The 19,750-nt window shown below is 55.2% G+C and overlaps 1 protein-coding gene across 1 annotated transcript in view; it reads left to right on the top strand.

The window, feature by feature from the left end:
- Nucleotides 1–2,188: 2,188 nt before the first annotated feature.
- Nucleotides 2,189–19,750, top strand: part of TMEM132E (transmembrane protein 132E) — a 63,183-nt gene continuing 45,621 nt past the window's right edge. The window contains exon 1 of the mRNA XM_061390393.1: nt 2,189–4,300. Coding sequence (XP_061246377.1) covers nt 4,234–4,300 — 67 coding nt within the window. The 5' untranslated portion in view covers nt 2,189–4,233. The remainder of the gene's footprint in view (nt 4,301–19,750) is intronic.

Genomic DNA, 19,750 nt, shown 5'->3' with positions numbered 1-19,750 from the left:
ATTTGCAGCTGTAAAATGAGAGAGCTAGCTTAGAAAATCCCTGAGGTCCTCCCCAGCTGAGCCAGACTAGGATTCCAGGAGGATCCCAGGAGCCCCGCGCAAATGGTGAGCTCCCTCAGGCCCACATTGGCCTGTCCTATCTTCCTCTATGGGCCTGCATGCATGCTAAGTCGCCTCTGACTCTTTGTGACCCTATGGACCTTAGCCCGCCTGGCTCCTCTGTCCATGGGATTCTCCAGGCAAGAATACTGGAGTGGGTTGTTGTGCCCTCCTCCAGGGGATCATGCCAACCCAGGGATGGGACCCACGTCTGTTACGTCTACCTGCATTGGTAGCCGGGTTCTTTACCACTAGTGCCACCTGAGAAGTCCTCTTCTATGAGCAGGGGTCCTGAAAAACAGGGGCAGATGTCACTAGGTCCACCATGGTGGCAAGTCAGGCAGAAGAGGAAGTGGGGGCCAGATTCTGTGTGGGTCCCTGGTGGGCATCCATGCAGGGCACTGGGCCCAACCTCAGCCCAGCTGCCTGGCAGGAGGCTAGGACTATTCCAGGGCCCATGAAGGTGGACCCACATAGAAGGTAACTGGAAGAATCTGAGGCTGAAGTTACATTCTCTGATGACAGCGAGTTGCCTCCCCACAACCCTCCCTGACTCTGGGCCTCAGTCTTCTCTGTAAGATGAGCAAAAAATGCATATGTTTTTATGCAGCATATCTTATCACAGTTGTAATCAATTCCATGCTTAGTGTCTGCCTTCCCCCCACCCCCAGAATGGAAGTTCCATAAGGACAGGCTAGGTCTGTCTTGCTCACTGTTTTGAGGAGGGGCTTGACATCAGAAATATGCACCATCTCTTGTAGGGACAGAGGGAGGGAAGGAGGGAGCAGGGGAAACTGAGTGGGCCAAGAGAGACTAGCTTCTTGTTACCTAAGGGCTGTAGGTGGCAGGGAGTGGAGAGAAGAACCAGAATACCGAGCTCAGTGCCCAGTCTCCAGAGGAGGCCAGGAGAGTGGGCTGAGATTGCTGATCCACATCCTGGGGAAAGTGGGTCCTCGGCTCAGAAAAGCAAACATGTCTGTCCTCTGGACTGGGCCCCTTCCTTGGGGGGAGGTGGGCAGAAGTGGGAGACCTCCCTGCACCCCCCCCATCCCTCTACCCCAGCAGGGTCTCAGGAGGCAGTTTGTTTCCCCCTTTCTCCCGTACAGAGCCTGATTGCTGGCTCGCCTCTCAGTGGGATGGTTAATAAGCCCTTGGGTGACATTAATTGCCAGCAGGCATTAGGGGCCTAATGAGAATCGCCTGCCTTGACGACTCCAGCACCTTCCATCCCCAGGGCCTCCGAGGGCCAGGCCAGCTGGCCCCAGGCTGCACCTCAGAGCTCCACACAGATGTGGGATTGGGGAGCCGCTCTCCACAGGCCCCAGTACCAAGCTGAGGAGCCACAGCCAGCAGGCCGGGAGGAGGAAGGCTTCTGAGACCCGTCCAAGCCCATTTTCCAAACAGGAGATGTCACTTTTCTAGATGAAAAGGAAACTCACTGTGTCGGAGATCTAGGACCAGTCAAGCAGATTGAGGGACAGAGAGGAAGCACCCCAGGGGGCCTTGCTCTGACCTGCCTCTACCCACATTCTCAGTCAGGATGGGTGAAGAACTTTGGTGGGGGGGTGACCCTAAAGGTCCATACACCACCGCCCCCACCCCCAAAAGAGCTATGTCCATAGGACTGAAGACCCACTTCCTCCAAAGTAGAGTGGGATTGAGACCCAGCCCTTGGAGTGTTGGGGCTTGATACCCAACGAGGCTGTAAAATCATTTCTATTGATCTGATGCCTGGCTGACAGCTGACGGTTGACTTGTCTGGTCTGATCTGGGTTGCGCTCTAATGGAACGGGCCTGACGGTGGGAGAGAACGCCACCCCAGCCCCGCTCCCCACCCCCCATTAGCAGGTGCCTGGGTGAGTGTGCAGGAGGGCAGCTCCCCACCCCCACGCCACGTCCCTTTAAAGATTTGCAAAACAACTTGTGGGAAGGCACGTTTCCTCCTCTCCGCGCCCCCTCCATCCCCAGCAACGCAGAGGTTTTCCGGGGACCGGCGCCCCGGACCCCATCCCCAAACGAAGCTGTGCGCGGCGCCCAGGCTGATTGCTACCCGGAGCTCTGGAGAGACCCCACGCCCAGACTCTGGGGGTGTGGATAGGGTACCCTCGCCCCGCGCATCTGGCCGAGAGGCTGCAAAACGGCTCTGACGCCCAGCGAAGAGCGAGCATCCTTTGAAAAGGGACAGCGGGAGGCTGCGGTTGGCGTCTACCCGGGGCGAAACGCGACCGCCGCAGCCGGCCGGCGGGCCCCACTCGGGCCCCAGCGCTAGCCTACACTGGGGAGGAAAAAAATAAAACCGCGGAATCGCGAGGTCGGCCCTCGCCCAAGTCTCATTAAGGAACCGCGCGCGCCCCCAGGCTGGGAATGCGGAATGGACACGTGGACCGGGGAGGGGGAGTTCGAGCGGGGGTGGGGGGGTCTCCGTGGCGCGCGAGTCGTGGGCCGCGCGCTCCGAGGCCACGTGACCACGGGGAATCTGAGAGGGGAGGGCAGAGGAGCTAGCGCGCCCGGCTCGGCGCCCGCTGCCGCCGCCGGGGTGGGCGCTCGATCCCGGACGGGGGAGGAGGGCGGGCGAGCGCTAGTGTGTGTGTCTCTCTCGAGTCATTTACGGCGGAGCAGCCGGCGCGATCGCCGAGGAGGCGGCGGCGGCGGCGGCGGCGGCTGCTTCGTGCAACTGTGCCCCCCCCCCCACCTCCTCTTCCTTTTTGCTCCTTGATTTTTCTTCTCTCCCCCCACCCCCTTCCCCACATTCGTCCATGGGGAGCCGGCCCTCCTGCCGGCACCTCCTCTCCGCTTGGCCCGGTAGGCACCAGCTGCCGCCTCCCCGGCCGCGGGCTGCGCCGGCGCCCGGTGCCCCGGCCCCTGGCGTGGCGCCCGGGTCTCGCCGCCCGCAGCCCAGGCTGGCGCGGCGCTCCGCTCACCCAAACTGACTCCGCGAGAGGAAGAGAGAGCACGAGCGGATGCCCGGCTGCACCGAGACCTCGGGCGTCCGGGGGCAGGGCGGGGGCGGCGGGGAGAAGGAGGCGTCGGAGACTCTGAACCCCGGAAAAGTTCAAGGTTTGTGCAGACTCCCCCGGGGAAGGCGAGGAGCGCGGCGGAGCAGCGCGCCCCTCGGCTGAGACAGCGAGACCCGGGAGGACAGGGAGGCGACCAGGGGTTGCCGCGAGCTGGCCAAACCCCTCTCCATCCCACTACGCTCGCGGCCAGGAGGCTGGAGTCGGCGCTCGGGGCAGGAAAGGCTGGGCTCGGGCGATGTAGCCCGCCTTCCCGCTCCGTAGCTTCTCCAAACCCCATCTTCATGGGGCAGCTCGTTCCGGCCGCCCCACCCTCGCCCCAGCCGCGGTGCCGCTGCCCGGGCAGGCGGCGCTGAGCCTGCCCGTGTGGAGCCCGGGCCCTGGTCGAGACTGGAGAGAGAGCCAAGCAAGGGAGCTCGGCGAAGGGACCAGCCGCTGGCCGCCCACCCCGGGGCCCTCAGTGCGGGCGTTGTCTAGGGTCGTGGCGACCCGCGCCGCCGGTCTCAGCACTGCACGGAAACTTTTCCTTCTCTAGATGGATTAAAGTTGCTTGGATTTTCCCTTTCATTTGCGAAAGAAATTATTCATTTGCGCCTAACCTGGGATTTTTATGCTGGAGCTGCTGCTGCTGTTGCAGGCTGTTCGGGAGGAAGAAAGCCGCGCTATCCATGTGGGGTTACTACCGAAGCCGAAGAAACTGGGGCTTGCTTTGGAAATCTGCACCCTCCAGCGAGTTCGGATTCGAGCTGGGCCGCGGGGCTGGGGAAACGGACACTGGGCTTTAGGCAAGGCTGCGAGACGCTAGTGGCCACCCGGCCCGGGGCCCGCACGTGCGACTCCCCCCCTACTAGCCGCACTGATCCTGCAGGGGGCACCAGACGGGGGGAGTTAGAGGCTCCTCCCGCCCCGAGCGGCGCCCCCACCAGTTCTGAGGGTGTAGCCGGCGGCGCCTGGGACGCCCCCTCCCCTCAAAGTACCCCCAATTGCACTCCCTGGCCCCCGGAGCCTCAGCAGAGACAGCCGGGCGCCCACGGCCACCTGAAGTTGGATGTGACCAAGCCCAGCCTAGGACCAAGTCGTCGTCGACCGCTGCCCCCTGCCGCCCCTTCCTCGGCCGGCCATGGCCCCAGGGATGCCGGGCCGCGGCGGCGCCGCCCTGCTCTGCCTCTCGGCGCTGCTCGCCCACGGTAAGTGTCGCGGCGCGGACTCGGGAGTGAAGATGCGGCGGGTACCGCTGGAGCCGGCAGACAGGAGCCCGGAGAAGACGAACCCCCACCCCCTGGACTCGCAGCCGCCGCTCCCAGCTTAGCATCTCGGGCTGCAGATCGAGTTACCTCTAGCCCCCGCAAACCCTTTGGCGGGAGCGGAGGCTGCGAGCCCCGCCCTGGGGGCCGAATCCGGCCCTGGAAAAGGACGGGAGGGTGCAGGGGTATCCCTTCAACCCTCTCCGGATTAGAAAGAAAGGTCCAAACCCGGGAGTCTTGGGGGCGTGTCCACCCACGGAAATCTAAAGGGACCCGAGGGATCCGGCGGATCGCGTCCGGGCCACCCCTCCGGTCGCTCCCAACCTGGCAACCGGCGGGGCCCCGGGGAGCTGCTCGGGTCCGCGGGGATTGTGTCTACCCCGCCACTGGCGCGCAGCCGGGTGCGGGGCCGCGCCGCCCACTGCCTCGCTCCCTGCGGCGGTGTTGGAGAAGGGGAGTGGACTGACAGGGGCCCGGGGAGCCGCGCGACTCGCCCGCCCGCCGTCCTGTGAGCTGCATCTAAATGGCCGGCTGAGCCCAGCCGGAGGGCGGGGGTCTGGGCCGCGGGTGCAGGCCGGGGCGGCGGGCGGAGGGAGCGGGCTCCGTGCTCTCTCTCTCGCTCGGGTTCTGCAATCTGTTGCGTCTGCTCCCCAGGCTCGCCTCGGGCTCCGCGGTAAAGGGGGTGGGAGAGGGAGGAGCCGGGGTTGGCGCGCTTTGGCAGTGGGACGGCAGGGATACGGATGGGGGCCCGAGGGTCGCGGAACAGCACCCACCCCCCCACCCCGGAGTGGGAACTCAGATCCGACGGAAGGAGGCTGCAGCGGGCCTTACGCAAGCTGGAGGCGCTCCAGGAGGTCAGGGGCGCTGACCAAGCAGGGAGGGAGAGAGCTGGAGGTGGGGAGGAAGAATGAAGAAAGAGATGCTCCGACCCCTCCCAACGGGAGACGAGCGGAGCTGGGACACCCTTAGCCAACCCGCAAGGGGGTGGGGGACCTGGTTGCCCCACGCCGAGGGGTGAGCCTGGCCAGCCTGGAGAGGGGCTAGGATAGAGGGGGCGGAGGGCTCTCCGCATGGGCGGAGGACCATCCATGTGCCGCGCTCAGCTTTTGCCCACGTCGACCCGGTTCCTAGGAACATGACCAAGCGGGCCGTGAGCGCGGCCAAGGTCTCTAACCAGCGGCCTCTCTTACCCTGAAAGAATAACAGGAACAGGCTCTGGGAATCTAGGGTCCTGAGGCTAAGAGTGGGTGGGGAACGGTCTGACTTCCCTCTACTAGTAGATTGATTCTCCCCGGCTTCAGGGGAAGGGGGTGGCTCAGGGTAGGGGGGCTGTTTTGCGTTCATTTCACCAAGAACAGCCAATCTCAGTGCTTTATCAGAAGAATGGGCTGGGGGAACGCAGCTGGGAACAAGAAATCTGGGGCTCTGCGTGCAAGACTGCGGGTGGGGGGGGGGGCGCAGATGGGGAGGGGGGCCTCTGGATGTCTGAGCACTGGAACCGCAGGGGCTGTGCTTGTGGCCTGTTCCCAGGGCATTTGGGGGTGCAGCAGGAAGGAAACACAGCTCAAGGCTGGGTCTAGGCACGGTTCTGCCCCCACCCCCTGTGTCTTGCTACCAGAATTCCCTTCCAAAAGCCCAGTGAGGGTCCCACCTCCAGGCAGCTCAGACACTCTCAATAGTTCCCACGGTGCACCCTCCTCACCCCTGAGCCTCCTATTAAGGATCCTTTGGCCTCCCTCACCTGCTAGAATCTCACCTGCTTACTAAACCCCAGCTCCAGTAGGGCCTCCGTGTCCTGGCTTTGCTTCTCTTGGAGTAAATCTATCTACCTTGCCTTCTCCTTAGATATCGGTGTCTTCTCTGTGCTCAGTTAGTTCTGGAGTAGTGCAGGCAGGCGGTGGGCTTTTTCTGCTCTGTCCCCCACACCGCCAGGGCTTAGCACACTGCCCGGGACACTCAGGGCCATGGATGGACAGGTGATTTGTTGTTGTCCAGTCGCTAAGTCATGTCCGACTCTTCGCAACCCCATGGACTGTAGCCTGCCAGGCTCCTCTGCCCTTGGGATTCTCCAGGCAAGAATACTGGAGTGGAAACATGCACACTAACATATGTAAAATAGATAGCCAGGGGAAACTTGCTGTGCGACTCAGGGAACTCAAACCGGGGCTCCGTGACAACCTAGAGGGGTGGGAGGGAGTGGGAGATGGGGCACGAGGCTCAAGAGGCAGGGGATATATGTATACCTGTGGCTGATCCATGTTGATGTATGGCAGAAACTATCACAATATTATAATTATCCTTCAATTAAAAATAGATTTTAAAAAAGAGAAAAATGTAACGTGGACACATTTTGCTGAAAAAAGAAAAGAATACTGCAGTGGGTTGCCACTTCCTTCTCCAGGGCATCTTCCCAACCCGAGGATCAAACCCTAGCGTCCTGCCTTGGCAGGCGGGTTCTTTCCCACTGCCACAGGGAAACCCTAGACAGGTGGTCAGAAGGAAGCAATTTGAGGAGATGGAGCAGGGTCCCCCCACGGAGCAGGCAGTTCCCCCTCCTGGTTTTCTGTCTCCCTTTCCAAGTTTCTTCCCTGAATCCCCATCCCATGCCTCAGTCTCCGCTTCCTTAGGGGAGGGTACCAGCAGATGCTCAAAGTTTGGGAACCACCCCCAGATGGATAAGGCCAAAGAAGTTCCTCCCCCCAAAATATCATCTCCCCTGGGCCTTCCTCCTTCAGGAATACCTAAAACCCGCCCACCGGAAGCATGCCTCTATCAGGAAAAGGATACATGGATTTAGTCTCATTTCAAGCTGGTTGAGTTCTGGGCTCTTCGAAGATGCTGGGGTGGAGGTGGGGGTGTAATTGCAGTTTTTCATGCCTGGCAGGCTCCTGAGGCCGCAGGGCTCTGACCACACAGCCAGACTGGGAGCCAAATAGCCTGGGTTTCTGACTCTGGCGCCATCGAGTGGGGTGACCTTGGGCTGCCTCCCTCATGTTCCCCATCTTTCCCAAGCAGTGTGGCCTCTGGCCCATCCCTCCCATCCTCACTGTCTGTCAAGACTCTGGGCCAATGGCGTCTGGGAACAGCGTCCTGCTACCTTTCAGGGCCCAGCTCAGCCCCGGGGGTGGCAGTCCCTACGCTGCTGTCACCGTCAAGGCTTCTGCCAGAAGGCGTCTGAGAAGGCCACTTCTCTGGGGAGGCCTTCTGCTCCATTTTTAGTTTGGATAGAAGTTTAGTGAGGCATGGTGGTGGTTTAACCTATTCAAGGACTGATTATGTCAGCTTCCCACTCAGTACCCCTCACTGGTTCCCCACTGCCTGTACGATCAAGGATATACCCTTTGCCTTCTTAACATACAAAGCCTTTTCTGTTCATGTCTCAATTTACATCGTCACTTCTCTGGTACTGTCCTCTCTTCATCCTCTGTGCCTCTTTTGAGATATCATTCTTCTCACCTTTCTGCCTTTCTGCTTTTGCACCCACCAGCCCCTCTCTATCTGGAATACCTTGCCTCCAGAAATCCTTACCTTGCCTTCAAAGCCCAACTGAAATGTCACCTCCTCCAGGGAGTTTGCCTAGATTACTCCTTGGCTTCTCATCAGCAGCATCAAACCCCCAACAGAAATAATTGGTCTCTTTCTGGTGCTGCTTTGGCCCCTCATGCTGCCTTCCCAGCACTCCTCAGGAACAGCAGTGTGTGTGTGTGTGTGTGTGTGTGTGTGTGTGTGTGTGAAGGGTATGTGTGGGCATATTTGTGGTAATATTTATATGTGTACCCCTCCTGATCCCCACATACTTGCATTTAGGGCAGGAGCCATGTCTTGTTTTTGCCCAACTCTCCAGTTCTTGACACATAGTAGGCACTCAGAAGAGATGAATGATGTGGGAAGACAACTCTATTGTGGGGTTCTCACAGTATGCAAAGGGAGCTCTGGGGTGTGGAGCATAAGAGGGCAGAGGGAAGAAACAGAGACACCAGGAAGAGAGCAAGGGGGTGGGGCAGGGTTGTACCACACCCCTTAAGTGGCATATACAGGATACACATGTCTGGGGTGACATGTTATATAACCCAGATGTGAAGGTAATGTCTCATGATGCTCCGAGTACGTGATCCCAAGTGCCTCTGTCCTCACCTTTGTGGTCACCAGCCTGGCTTCTCTTCCAGGCTGTATCTGTGCTCTCGCCACCCCACTGATCACCCAGGCTCTGGGCTCCTTTGGAGATGCAGGAAGGACATGGCAGGAGGACAGGGTCACTGCTGGTCTTGGGAGGCCCCCTCGCTGCTGGAAGTGAGAAATGATGCTCCCCTGCACCCCCCAACACACACACCCATCTTCCAGGCCACATGGAGCCCTACACAACACAGCCTTGTTAACATTTAAGACCAGTAGGTGGGGATGTGTTATAAACTTGGTGGCAGAAAATGAGCTTTATTGGAATCCATTCTGAAGATAGCTCAATGCTTGGCTGCGGGAGGTAAGGCCACTTTGGAGTACCAGGGCGGGACCTGGGTATCTCCTAGGTCCTCAGTGGGGGCCTGTCTGAAACCGATAGACCCCTCAAGCCTGAGATCAGTCGTAAGTACTTGTGATGCTGCAGACTGAGACCCAGAGAGGCACCAGGGCAGAGGGATGGAGTGGCCGGTGGAGGGGGTCTCTCTTTGTTGCCCTGCCCACAATGATGTCCATTCACAACCCTGAAACTAAAAGAGATTGCAGAAGCTTCAATCCAGCCCTCGTGTAGAGGTGGAAATGGACACTCAGGCAAGGACCAGCCAAGGTCATCCTGCCAGTTCATTCTGGAAGCAGAACTAGTGCCGGAGTCCAGCTTTCGAGACTGGCAGTCTGCTCCTGGCCCCGTGGCAGAGGTTCCACCTCCTCTGTCATACCCTCTGTCTGCGGCTTCGGCTTCATGCAAAGATACACTTCTGGCCTCAAGCTAGCCTCGGGTCCCACACAGTCAAGATAATCAATCACCAGTAGTGTTAACAAACCTTGCCAAGTACTCCAGAGGGCACGTGGATGGGCTCAAAACCTAGTCGTCAACTCCTTTTCATGAGCTTGAAGTCCAGTTGGGGAGAGGAGAAAAAAGACTCTGATTCTGACATTCGAGGCAGTCTGGAATCAGAGTCCCCAGCATACAACAGATAGGGCTTCAAATCTGGACTTGGTCATCACCTGCTGTGTAGCCACAGAACAGTCACTCTTCCTCCAAGTCTTGTTTTTCTCCTCTGCCGAGTGACAGCGGGTGATGCCCAGCCTGCCCCCCTTCCAGTTCACTGGCTGTGCCACGGAGAAGCCTCTGGTCACCTCCCTGGTCTTCCCATCCTTGGAGACCAGCCACGGATGCTAACGACTGGATACGATTCTTCCTCTCTGGCCCTTCCCCAGGTCTTTACTTCTTCTTTGCCAGTGCTCAGCACAGAATTTTAATAAGAGATTAATGAACCAGTTGTGGGTTTGTTGTGTTTTTGTTTTTTGGAAAAATTTTTTTTTCTATTTTCCTGCTCTGTCTTTTTAAATGAAAAGTGGGCCTCCTTATCATCAATTCACCTGGCGATGCCATACTCCAGCAGTCCCCAAGGATGGGGCAGTGTATCAGGGAGCACCAACGCTCTGTCAGATACCGCATCCATCTCCGGAGGATCACAGGGCTGCCAGGGTGGGAAAGGATGCCCTAAGATAGGTGTGGCCTCGCGGGAGACAGGCCGAGTGTCCAGAAGTCATTATCTCCTTTCCTCTGCTGTGTTCACCCTTTTCTGATCCACCACCACCTCCCCAGCTCCGCCTTCCCACACCTCCACCCCAGGCCCTGCTGGCTGGCAGACAACCCAGCAGGATGAAGTGGAAAATGGAAGCAATTACCTGGATTATTCAATGCTTGTTACACAAATGAATGAATGCAAGAATGAATAATTCAGTGCAAAAAAAAAAAAAGGTAATTGAAGAAAAAATTTTTTGTCCAAATTATCTAGATAATTATCTGCTTTTGCAAAGTTCTGCTTTTACTCAAACTTGAGTCCTTTCTGCTTCATTCTCGCCCACACTTTTTTTGGCCCATGAGGGTGGACAACTGGTTACTGTCTTCTCTTGTGTGATTTCCTGGTCCGTTCAAGCTGTAGGGCAGTGGGCAGGCTGTGTGCTTGCTGGAGGAATTTCTCAGTTTGTGTCTGTTTCCTGAGCCCACCATTTAGGATCCTTGGGGCTAGGAGAGTCACCTGGATAGAGGATGATGCTCAAAATGGTCCAGGTTCTCAGAGGCATCTCATCCAAGGATCCAGGTCTGAACATCATCAGACCCTATAGGATGGGCCCCTCACTCTGGGAGGGAACAGGCAGCCAGGGCACCCTTAAGCCTGACCCCCTTCCCAGGGACACCACCCTGGAGGTGGTCAGCCCTTAAACAGAATCAGCCAGAGTCACATTGAGTGACAGCCTCACTGCTATTCTGGGGGAAGAGGGGAAATAATTCCTGCCCACAGGGAGTGCCTCCTATGGCAAGGGAGACACTCTCATCTTCAGAGAGACCCCAGTCTGATGAGGGAGGCCCCAGTCTGACAAGAGAGGCCCCCATCTGACGGGAGGGGCACTGCCCCAGCCCTCAAGGGTGGCCTTTGTCCTCCTGCACATTGAGGGTCCGATGGTGAGAAACAAGATGACCTTGTTGGCCCAGCAGTTGTAGGACCCCACTTTTCAGGCCTCCCTTCTCCTTCCCCCCAGCCTCCAAGGCTGTTGAGGAGCCTGGCTCGGGGCCAGAAGCAAGTGTATTTTTGGCATCTTGGGACAGATGATGCTGCAGACTTGTCACGGCAGGAGAACGGTGTCAGTGGGAGCTGGCAGTGCAGTGCGCTCAAACGCACGCCCACACGGTCACGGGCACTCACCTGGATGCTTGAGGCTCCCAACAGTTCTTTGGAGTTTAGCTTCGCGATATTTGATTCTCCCAGCAGCCGCCAGGAAAAGGCAGCAACTATGATCCCATTTTACAGAGGGCAAAGCTGAGTCCCAACAGAGTCCTGGCCACACCAGCTCTTGCCATCAGGTTTTCTGACCCTGAATATGGAGGTCTTCTTGCCCTACCCCTCTGTTTCATGCATATAGGGAATCAGCCCAGACAGGCACCAATGGCCACATGCCCACGTACCTGAGTGAGGCCCACCTATCCCACCCCACTCAGCTTGCCAGTCCTTTAAATGAGTCACATTCTTTTTTATGTCAGAGCCTCTGTACATCCTGTTCCCTCTGACCAGAACACTCTCCCACCCCATCTCCTACTCAGCCTCCAGGCCCGAGTGTATCCACACTTCCTCCTGGAAGCCCACCAGATTCTGAGTTGAACACAGACCCACCATCCCCTGCCACCCTTTCGTTTTGCCTTTTTTGTAAACTGCACTGCCTGGCCTCCCTGCTGGCTGTAAACTCGGATGGACCTTGAGGGTATGGATCACTTGCCTGCTGCTGTATCCCCTGGGGCCTATCAAGATGTTAGGAATAAAGTAGGCATTTAATGGTTTGTCAGATGAGTCAATGGACATACAGTCACTCAAATACATGTGGCAGAGACCTCTTCCTTGTCTCTCAGCAAGTATTCAGCTAGTGGCTACTGTTCTAGTTACTTGGTCTTAATCCATGAATATAGCAATGTAGCAAAAAGTCCTGTACTCCTGGAGCCTTATTCCTGTGCAGGTGGAAGGGAGGCAGATAGTAAGAAATAAATGTGAAAGTGCAAGTCGCTCAGTCGTGTCCAACTCCTTGTGACCCGATGGACTGTACAGTCCATGGCACTCTCCAGGCCAAGATACTGGAGTAGTGGGTAGCCTTTCCCTTCTCCAGGGGATCTTCCCAACCCAGGAGTTGAACCCAGGTCTCCCGCATTGCAGGCCGATTCTTTACCAGCTGAGCCACAAGGGAAACCCAAGTAATAAATACATATGATAAATAAATTATATGATGTGTTAGAAGGCAACGAGAACCAAGGAAAATAAGAAAAAAGGTAGGGCATGGGAATTGGGGCTTCCAGTGTGTGTGAGTCTGTGGGAAGGGGTTGTGCAGTATTTATAAATGAATGGTTACTTGATTAAGTGTCATTAAGCAGACATGAATGAGTCAAGAGAACAAACTAAGCGAATGCATGAATATTACACTTGGACCAGTCCTAGGGCAGGGCTGAGTACCATTCCAGACAGCAAGGAGCCAGAGGGGCTGAGCACGGGAGAGGTATTGTGGGCTGGGGAGGGTGCAGGGAGGTTAGGGGAGTAGGGAGGCCCTTGTTAGAAAATGAACTGGTGAGTGAAATGGGGAGCCGTAGCAGGCTTTGGAGTGGGAGTGACCTGAGCTGCTGGGAGCTGCAAGCTTGCAGAGCTCCAGACCTGTGGGGGTGGAGAACCCACCCCCGGCACCACAGAGAGGGACCTTCCTCTGCTCTCTTTATAACCCCTTGCCCCTCACCATCCTGGCTGTGACTGTCTTTCCTGCCATCCTGTGGCCATCCTGTCAGAGGCAGGACCACGGTGTGCAGGGGGCAGGCTGCTGCAGAGACCACCCAACGATTGGCAAGGCTGGCTTCCAGACACATCCGGCCAAATTGGCAACGGCCATAGGCTATTCTGTGGGCTCAGGCCTCCTGTCTATAAAATGCGGCTGCAACCAAACCCAGTCTGTCCAGATCTCTGAGAAGTCCCAGGGGCAACTCCAGATCACCTGTTGCTTTGACCCCCTCTGCTTGTCCATAGCATGTCTGCCGGGGTTCGGTTGGTCACCTCCTCCTCCCACGTCCAGCCCCCTGCTGTCACGAGATTGCAGGAGCCCACGCCTCTTAGCCAACACGGTGAACTGCCCCCAGGCTGACCCACACTCTCCCCTGCCCTGCCTCCCCTGGGAACAGAGAGACATGTGGGGCCTTTGTCCAATAGGAAGGAACTCTTGGATAGGGAATAGGAAATTTTGCCATTTTCTCAGCTGCCAACACAGCAGAGAAATGATCTCAAATTTTCTGTGGCTATTCTCTGCGGGAGAAAAACTGCCAGCCACCAGGCCCTTCCATGAAGCCTGATGCTGGGCAAAGGGGGCTGGAACTGGAGGGGGTGGTCAGATGAGAAGCAGGGGTGGGGGCCAGGCTGGCTTGGCACAAAGGACTGGGCTCACCACTTGGCTGCAGCCTTCCTGTCTGGGAAGCCCTTCCCCACCCAGCCCCGCTGACCATGCACATGGGTCTGAGCAGCAATTGGACTATCTAGTTACCTTCACAGTCACTTACTACTAACAGAGCACCTGATATGTGTCATGGCCTGTGCTGGACACCCTTGGAGCCAGCAGTCGGCTGTCCAGTTTCTCCTGAAGCTCAAAATTCTCTTTTTCCACCCCCACCCTCTCCCTGTACTGAGCTCTAACACCAAACTGCCTGGCTTTGTCCATCCCCTTGTGATTTCTGGGCCAGTTGCTTAACCACTATGCCTGTTTCCTCATCTGAAAATGATTATAAAAACATCCAGCTTAGAGGGCTGTTGTGATGATTGAGTCATTATTCCAAGTCAAATATTTAGAATAGCGCCTGGCACAGAGTGTCCGAAAATGATAGTTCTCAGTATTATTGTTACTGATATTATCATCGCCTGCCAGACACTGTGTTAAAAATGTGAAAATGAAGACAATACAAGTCCTGTCCCACGAGGAACTTCTAAGGTGGTGTCCCGAGGAGATGAGCCGTTTCTGCACAGACTGTGATGAAATTCTGCCTCGGATGTGCTGGAAGGGATACAGAGTCCGTGAAGGGAGAAATCGTGAATCTGCTGGAGAAATCGGAGGAGGCTTCGGGGAGGAGATGCCACTGCAGATGGCTTTAACAAGTTCAGGAATCCTGCCTCTCAAGACTAATCGATCAGCATCCATTGTGTGTTCAAGACCCTGAGGGAGACAGAAACACAGGACAAAAGTGGTCCCCGGCTTACCAGCTCTGAGTCCAGCATGCAAAGAGCCACAGCTGCCTGTGAGGGAATAGCAGGCCAGGGGGCTAAGTGTAGGGTAACCTGGATGATCTCTTAAGATTTCTCAGAACTTTGACCCTGTGTTCCATGGAGCGCGAGGGAGCTGTGGAGCACTGTGGAGCGAGGGAGTGGCTTGATCAAAGCAGAAATCAAACAACAGTGACTTGACTGGGGGCAGTTTGCAGATGGTAGCAATGCTAAGAAAGGTATTCGAGGAGCTGATCTTGGGGGCTGAGAGTAAGGGCTCTTGAGATGGGGGATGACCACTGGAAGTCATCAGAGGTGCCACCGCATGGCAGAAGGCCCACTCTGAGAAGCAGGGAGGTGGATCTGAGAGCTGGCTCTGCCTCTTAGCTCTGACCTCTCTTTTCTACTCCTTGGTTTCTGCCTCTGTAAGACCAGATGGCGGGCTTCCCAGGTACTGTGAGTGGTAAAGAATCCACCTGCCAATGCAGGAAAAGTAAGAGATACTGATCTCTGGATTGGGACAATCCCCTGGAGAAGGAAACGGCAACCCACTCCAGTATTCTTGCCTGGAGAATCCCACGGACAGAGGAGCCTGGTAGGCTACAATCCATGGGATCACAAAGAGTCAGACACGACTGAAGTGACTTAGCACAACATTGGATGGCAAATGGGGAGTCCATAGCGTGTGGCTTAGTAGTTGGAGCTTTTTTGTTTATTATTATTATTTTAGCAGCTGAAGTCCAGAGAGCAGAAGGGCTTCCCTTCCTAGGAAAGCAGTCTCAAGCCTCGCCCCGCCTTCTCGGGACCTCTGCCTCCCTGAGTGGAGGAGGCCTTCCTGGGAACGCAGCTAGCCTCAGCCCACGCAATGCCAAGGTGGTACCTGGCCATCAAGGCTATGGCATCTCAATATTTGCATCTCCTCCACAGCAGCCCCAAGCTGGGGGTAAAAGCTGCCTGTATACCATCACAGCAGGCAACCGGTGCCATTGCCAGAAATAAGATCTAGGAGTGTAAGAAGTTTCTGACAGAGCCCAGGGGCCCCTGAACTTCTTCCTCTGGTGCCTCCTGCAGCCTGAAAGCTTGTGGAGACCCCGATCCCAGAGCTGAATCCTCCTGCTTTTCAGTCTCGGATTCCTCATCTGCGAATGGGAAGAAAAGCAAAAGCATCCTGTATGGTTGTTGGGGCCTGGAAGCAGAGACGTCACTTTGCCGACAAAGCTCCATATAGTCAAAGCTATGGTTTTCCAGTAGTCATGTACAGATGTGAGTGTTGGAACATAAAGAAGGCTGAGCACTAAAGAATTGATGCGTTCAAATTGTGGTGTTAGAGCAGATTCTTGAGAGTCCCTTGGACTGCAAGGAGAGCCAACCAGTCAATCTTAAAGGAAATCAACTCTGAATATTCATTAGAAGGATTAATGCTGAACCTGAAGCTCCAGTACTTTGGACAGCTGATGCGAAGAGCCAACTCATTGGAAAAGACCCTGATGCTGGGGAAGATTGAAGGCAAAAGGAGAAGCGAGTGACAAAGGCTGAGACAGTTAGATAGCAACACTGACTCAATGGACATGGATTTGAGAGAATTCTGGGAGACAGTGAAGGACAGAGAAGCCTGGCAAGCTGCAGTCCATGGGGTTGCAAAGAGTTGGACACAACTTGATTATTCAATAACAATGGAAAATAGTCAGAACTCAGTCTCTATAACCATTTATAATTCATCATGAACCCTTCAGTTAAGTTCAGTTCAGTCACTCAGTTGTGTCCAACTCTCTGCAACCCCATGAATCGCAGCACGCCAGGCCTCCCTGTCCATCACCAACTCCTGGAGTTCACTCAAACTCACATGCATCAAGTCGGTGATGCCATCCAGCCATCTCATCCTCTGTCGTCCTCTTTTTCTCTTGCCCCCAGTCCCTCCCAGCATCAGAGTCTTTTCCAATGAGTCAACTCTTAGCATGAGGTGGCCAAAGTACTGGAGTTTCAGCTTTAGCATCATTCCTTCCAAAGAACACCCAGGGCTGATCTCCTTTAGAATGGACTGGTTGGATCTCCTTGCAGTCCAAGGGACTCTTGAGGGTCTTCTCCAGCACCACAGTTCAAAAGCATCAATTCTTTGGCGCTCAGCTTTCTTCACAGTCCAACTCTCACATCCATACATGACCACTGGAAAAACCATAGCCTTGACTAGACGGACCTTTGTTGGCAAAGTAATGTCTCTGCTTTTCAATATGCTATCTAGGCTGGTCATAACTTTTCTTCCAAGGAGTAAGTGTCTTTTAATTTCATGGCTGCAGTCATTATCTGCAGTGATTTTGGAGCCCAAAAAAATAAAGTCTGACACTGTTTCCACTGTTTCCCCATCTATTTCCCATGAAGTGATGGGACCGGATGCCATGATCTTCGTTTTCTGAATGTTGAGCTTTAAGCCAACTTTTTCACTTTCCTCTTTCTCTTTCATCAAGAGGCTTTTTAGTTCCTCTACTCTTCCTGCCATAAGGGTGGTGTCATCTGCATATCTGAGGTTATTGATATTTCTCCCAGCAATCTTGATTCCAGCTTGTGTTTCTTCCAGCCCAGCGTTTCTCATGATGTACTCTGCATAGAAGTTAAGTAAGTAGGGTGACAATATACAGCCTTGATGTACTCCTTTTCCTGTTTGGAACCCTTAGGAGTCCTCAAATGTCCCAATCCACCCAGCGGGCCCTCGTCTCCCCAGCGCCCTACCAGGTTCTCCCTCTGCCTCGGGTGTTCTCGTCTCCCCAGCGCCCTACCAGGTTCTCCCTCTGCCTCGGGTGTTCTCGTCTCCCCAGCGCCCTACCAGGTTCTCCCTCTGCCTCGGGTGTTCTCTCAGCCAGTTACTTGCCTTTGGGCAAATCCTTTCCTCCTTTCAGAGTTTAGCTTCCCTACCCATGAGACCAGGGTTGCCATGCTGGGCCGGTGCTGTTCAACAGAAATGTACCATGAGCCTCATATATAATTTCAGTTTTTCTAGTTATCACATAAAAAAGTAAAAAGAAACAGGTGAAATGAATTTTAACAGTATATTCCAACCAAAATATTCAAAAGGCGATCATTTCAATATGCAAAGATTTTTACATTCATTTTTTTCCCTTTGTGTTACATCTTTGAAATCCCCCATGCCTTTTACACTATCAGCAGCTCATCGCAATTCCAAACTGGCCCCGTTTCAGCTGCTCAGTAGCCACACATGGCAAGTGGCCGCCATCCTGGAAGGTGCAGGCCTGGGTGATCCCCAAGGGCCCTACCACCTTCTCTCCCTTGAGAAGTAATTTCTGGGGCGAGGATTCAGTGCTCTGGGGACCTGTGAGCTCTGGGGACTCTCTGCGGTCCTTCTCAGAGATTCCCTGTCCAGCCTGGAGCTCACTCAGCTCCTCCCCAGCCCTGGCATGGTGCCTGCTGGCCTTGGGGGCTCCGATTCAGGCAGGCAGCAGCTCTCAGCTCCTTCCCCTTCTACTGGGAGATTCTGTAGACCTGTATAGGTCTGATCAAGTCACCTTCTGCTCAGAAACCTTGAGCTCACTGAGAGTGAGAGCTTGAGTCTTTCGGGGCGGACAAGGCCACTTGATTGTCCCTTTTCCCAACAATGCCTCTCTGACCGTATCTTCCTCTCCCCCACTCAGCTCCAGCTGCACTGTCCCTTCTGCAGTCCATACCCATGCCAGGCACCAAGCCTCAGGTCCTTGCTACCCCTCCGCCTGACCTTTTGCCCCACAGAAGCATGACTCACCACCCCCTCCCTCTTTCAGGTGTGTGCTCGAGTGCATCTTACGAGAACGGCTCTCCCCGGCCACCCTCTACTTAAAACAGCCCTGCCCACCCCTTCCTCTGCCCCGACCCTGCTCTATCTTCCTCCTTCTGACAAACTATACAGTTATGTCTCTGTTTGTTCATAACTGACACCCACTCCCCTTGGAATGGAAGCCCCCAAGAACAGGGCAACATCTGTTCACAGCTGTACTCCCAACACCTGGACTGGCACCTCACCCAGAGGAGATACTCAGCATCTATTGTGTGGAATGAATGAACAGAAAGGTTGCTCCTTCCCCTCCTCTCAGTGTTTCTTCCCAGGGCACCACCAGGAAGAAACATCTGGGTACCGAGTGGATGACAGGGACCAGAGGGGTGATGTTTATTTCTTCCCGCCTTCTTGTGCTCAGTCACTCAGTCATGTCCAACGCTTTGGGATCCCACGGACTGAAGCCCGCCAGGCTCCTCTCTATCCATGAAATTTTCCAGGCAAGAATACTGGAGTGGGTTGCCATTCCCTACTACAGGATATCTTCCGGACCCAGGGATCAAACCCACATCTCTTGTGTCTCCTGCATTGCAGACAAATTCTTTATCACTAGCGCCACCTGGGAAGCCCCCCAACCTGCCTGCCTTCATTCAAACATTCAGCTGCCATGTCCTGGCTTTGAGGTCTTGGGAAAATGACTTCACAATGCCGTGGCTTAGTTTCCATACCTATAAAGTGGGATAATAAGAGTTCCTTCCTCATAGGGTTGTAGTAATGAACAAATAATTAATTCATGGAGTGTGCTTGGAGCGGAGCCTGGCTTGTAGTACATGCTCAATAAAAAGTAGGTACAGGTTGCTTCAGTGTGGGTTTTTGAATATCTGCTCCAGGCCAAACACTGTGACAAATACCAGTCATGTGGCAGGAAGATATGGTTACCGGCTGATGTGGGTAGAGGATGCAAATAACTTCAGTGCAGGGGGGCAGAGGTGAAGGCAACCAGAGACTGGCTAAGCTGGACTTCAGAGACTGCAACCAGTGCCAAAATCTCTGTGATCTGGTGTGATGAGTTCCAGCAGCCACAAGGGGTGACCTTTGCCCACCTGCTACAGCAGTGAAAAGTCCGCAGCATGGCAGCCAGGAACCCCCACTCTGCCACCAACCCAGAGGGAGTTACTTCTGTTCCCCAAGCCTCAGGTTTCTTATCTGTAAAGTGGGAGAATAGCAAATACCACCTGCATCTCAGATCATGGGGATTCAGTGAGCTGATGTGTATAGAGTGCCCAGCACTGCCTAGAGGCTGGATAGACAGGAGTTGCTATCAGTCCCCTCCCTGCTGAAGTACTGGCCAAAGGGAAGAGAGCGTGTGAAACTCCGTGGGCAGTGCCTGAGTGCAGCTGGCCCTCCATCAGCCCCTGTTGTATGCACTGGAAGCTGGTTTGCACCCTGAAATCCTCTCTAGACTGTGGCACAGAGGGGCCGCTCAGTGAGGGGGAGATACTAAAAGTCAGGGGAGATAGATGGGCGCTCCCGGCATCTCTTGTCCTGGAAACACTCCTATTTGGAAGATGGGGAGACTAAGGTCCAGAGAGGGGACCGATCTTAGCCCAGCACACACAGCAGTCAGGAGTGGCAGAGCCAGACCTGAGGCCCAGGTCTCTTCTCCCAGGCCAGTGGGCTTGCTGT

The sequence above is a fragment of the Bos javanicus genome, chromosome 19 (genome assembly GCF_032452875.1).
Source record: "Bos javanicus breed banteng chromosome 19, ARS-OSU_banteng_1.0, whole genome shotgun sequence".
Classification (NCBI taxonomy): Eukaryota; Metazoa; Chordata; class Mammalia; order Artiodactyla; family Bovidae; genus Bos; species Bos javanicus.
The sequence above is the reverse complement of the archived record's forward strand: the minus strand, read 5'-3'. Positions and strand labels throughout refer to the sequence as shown.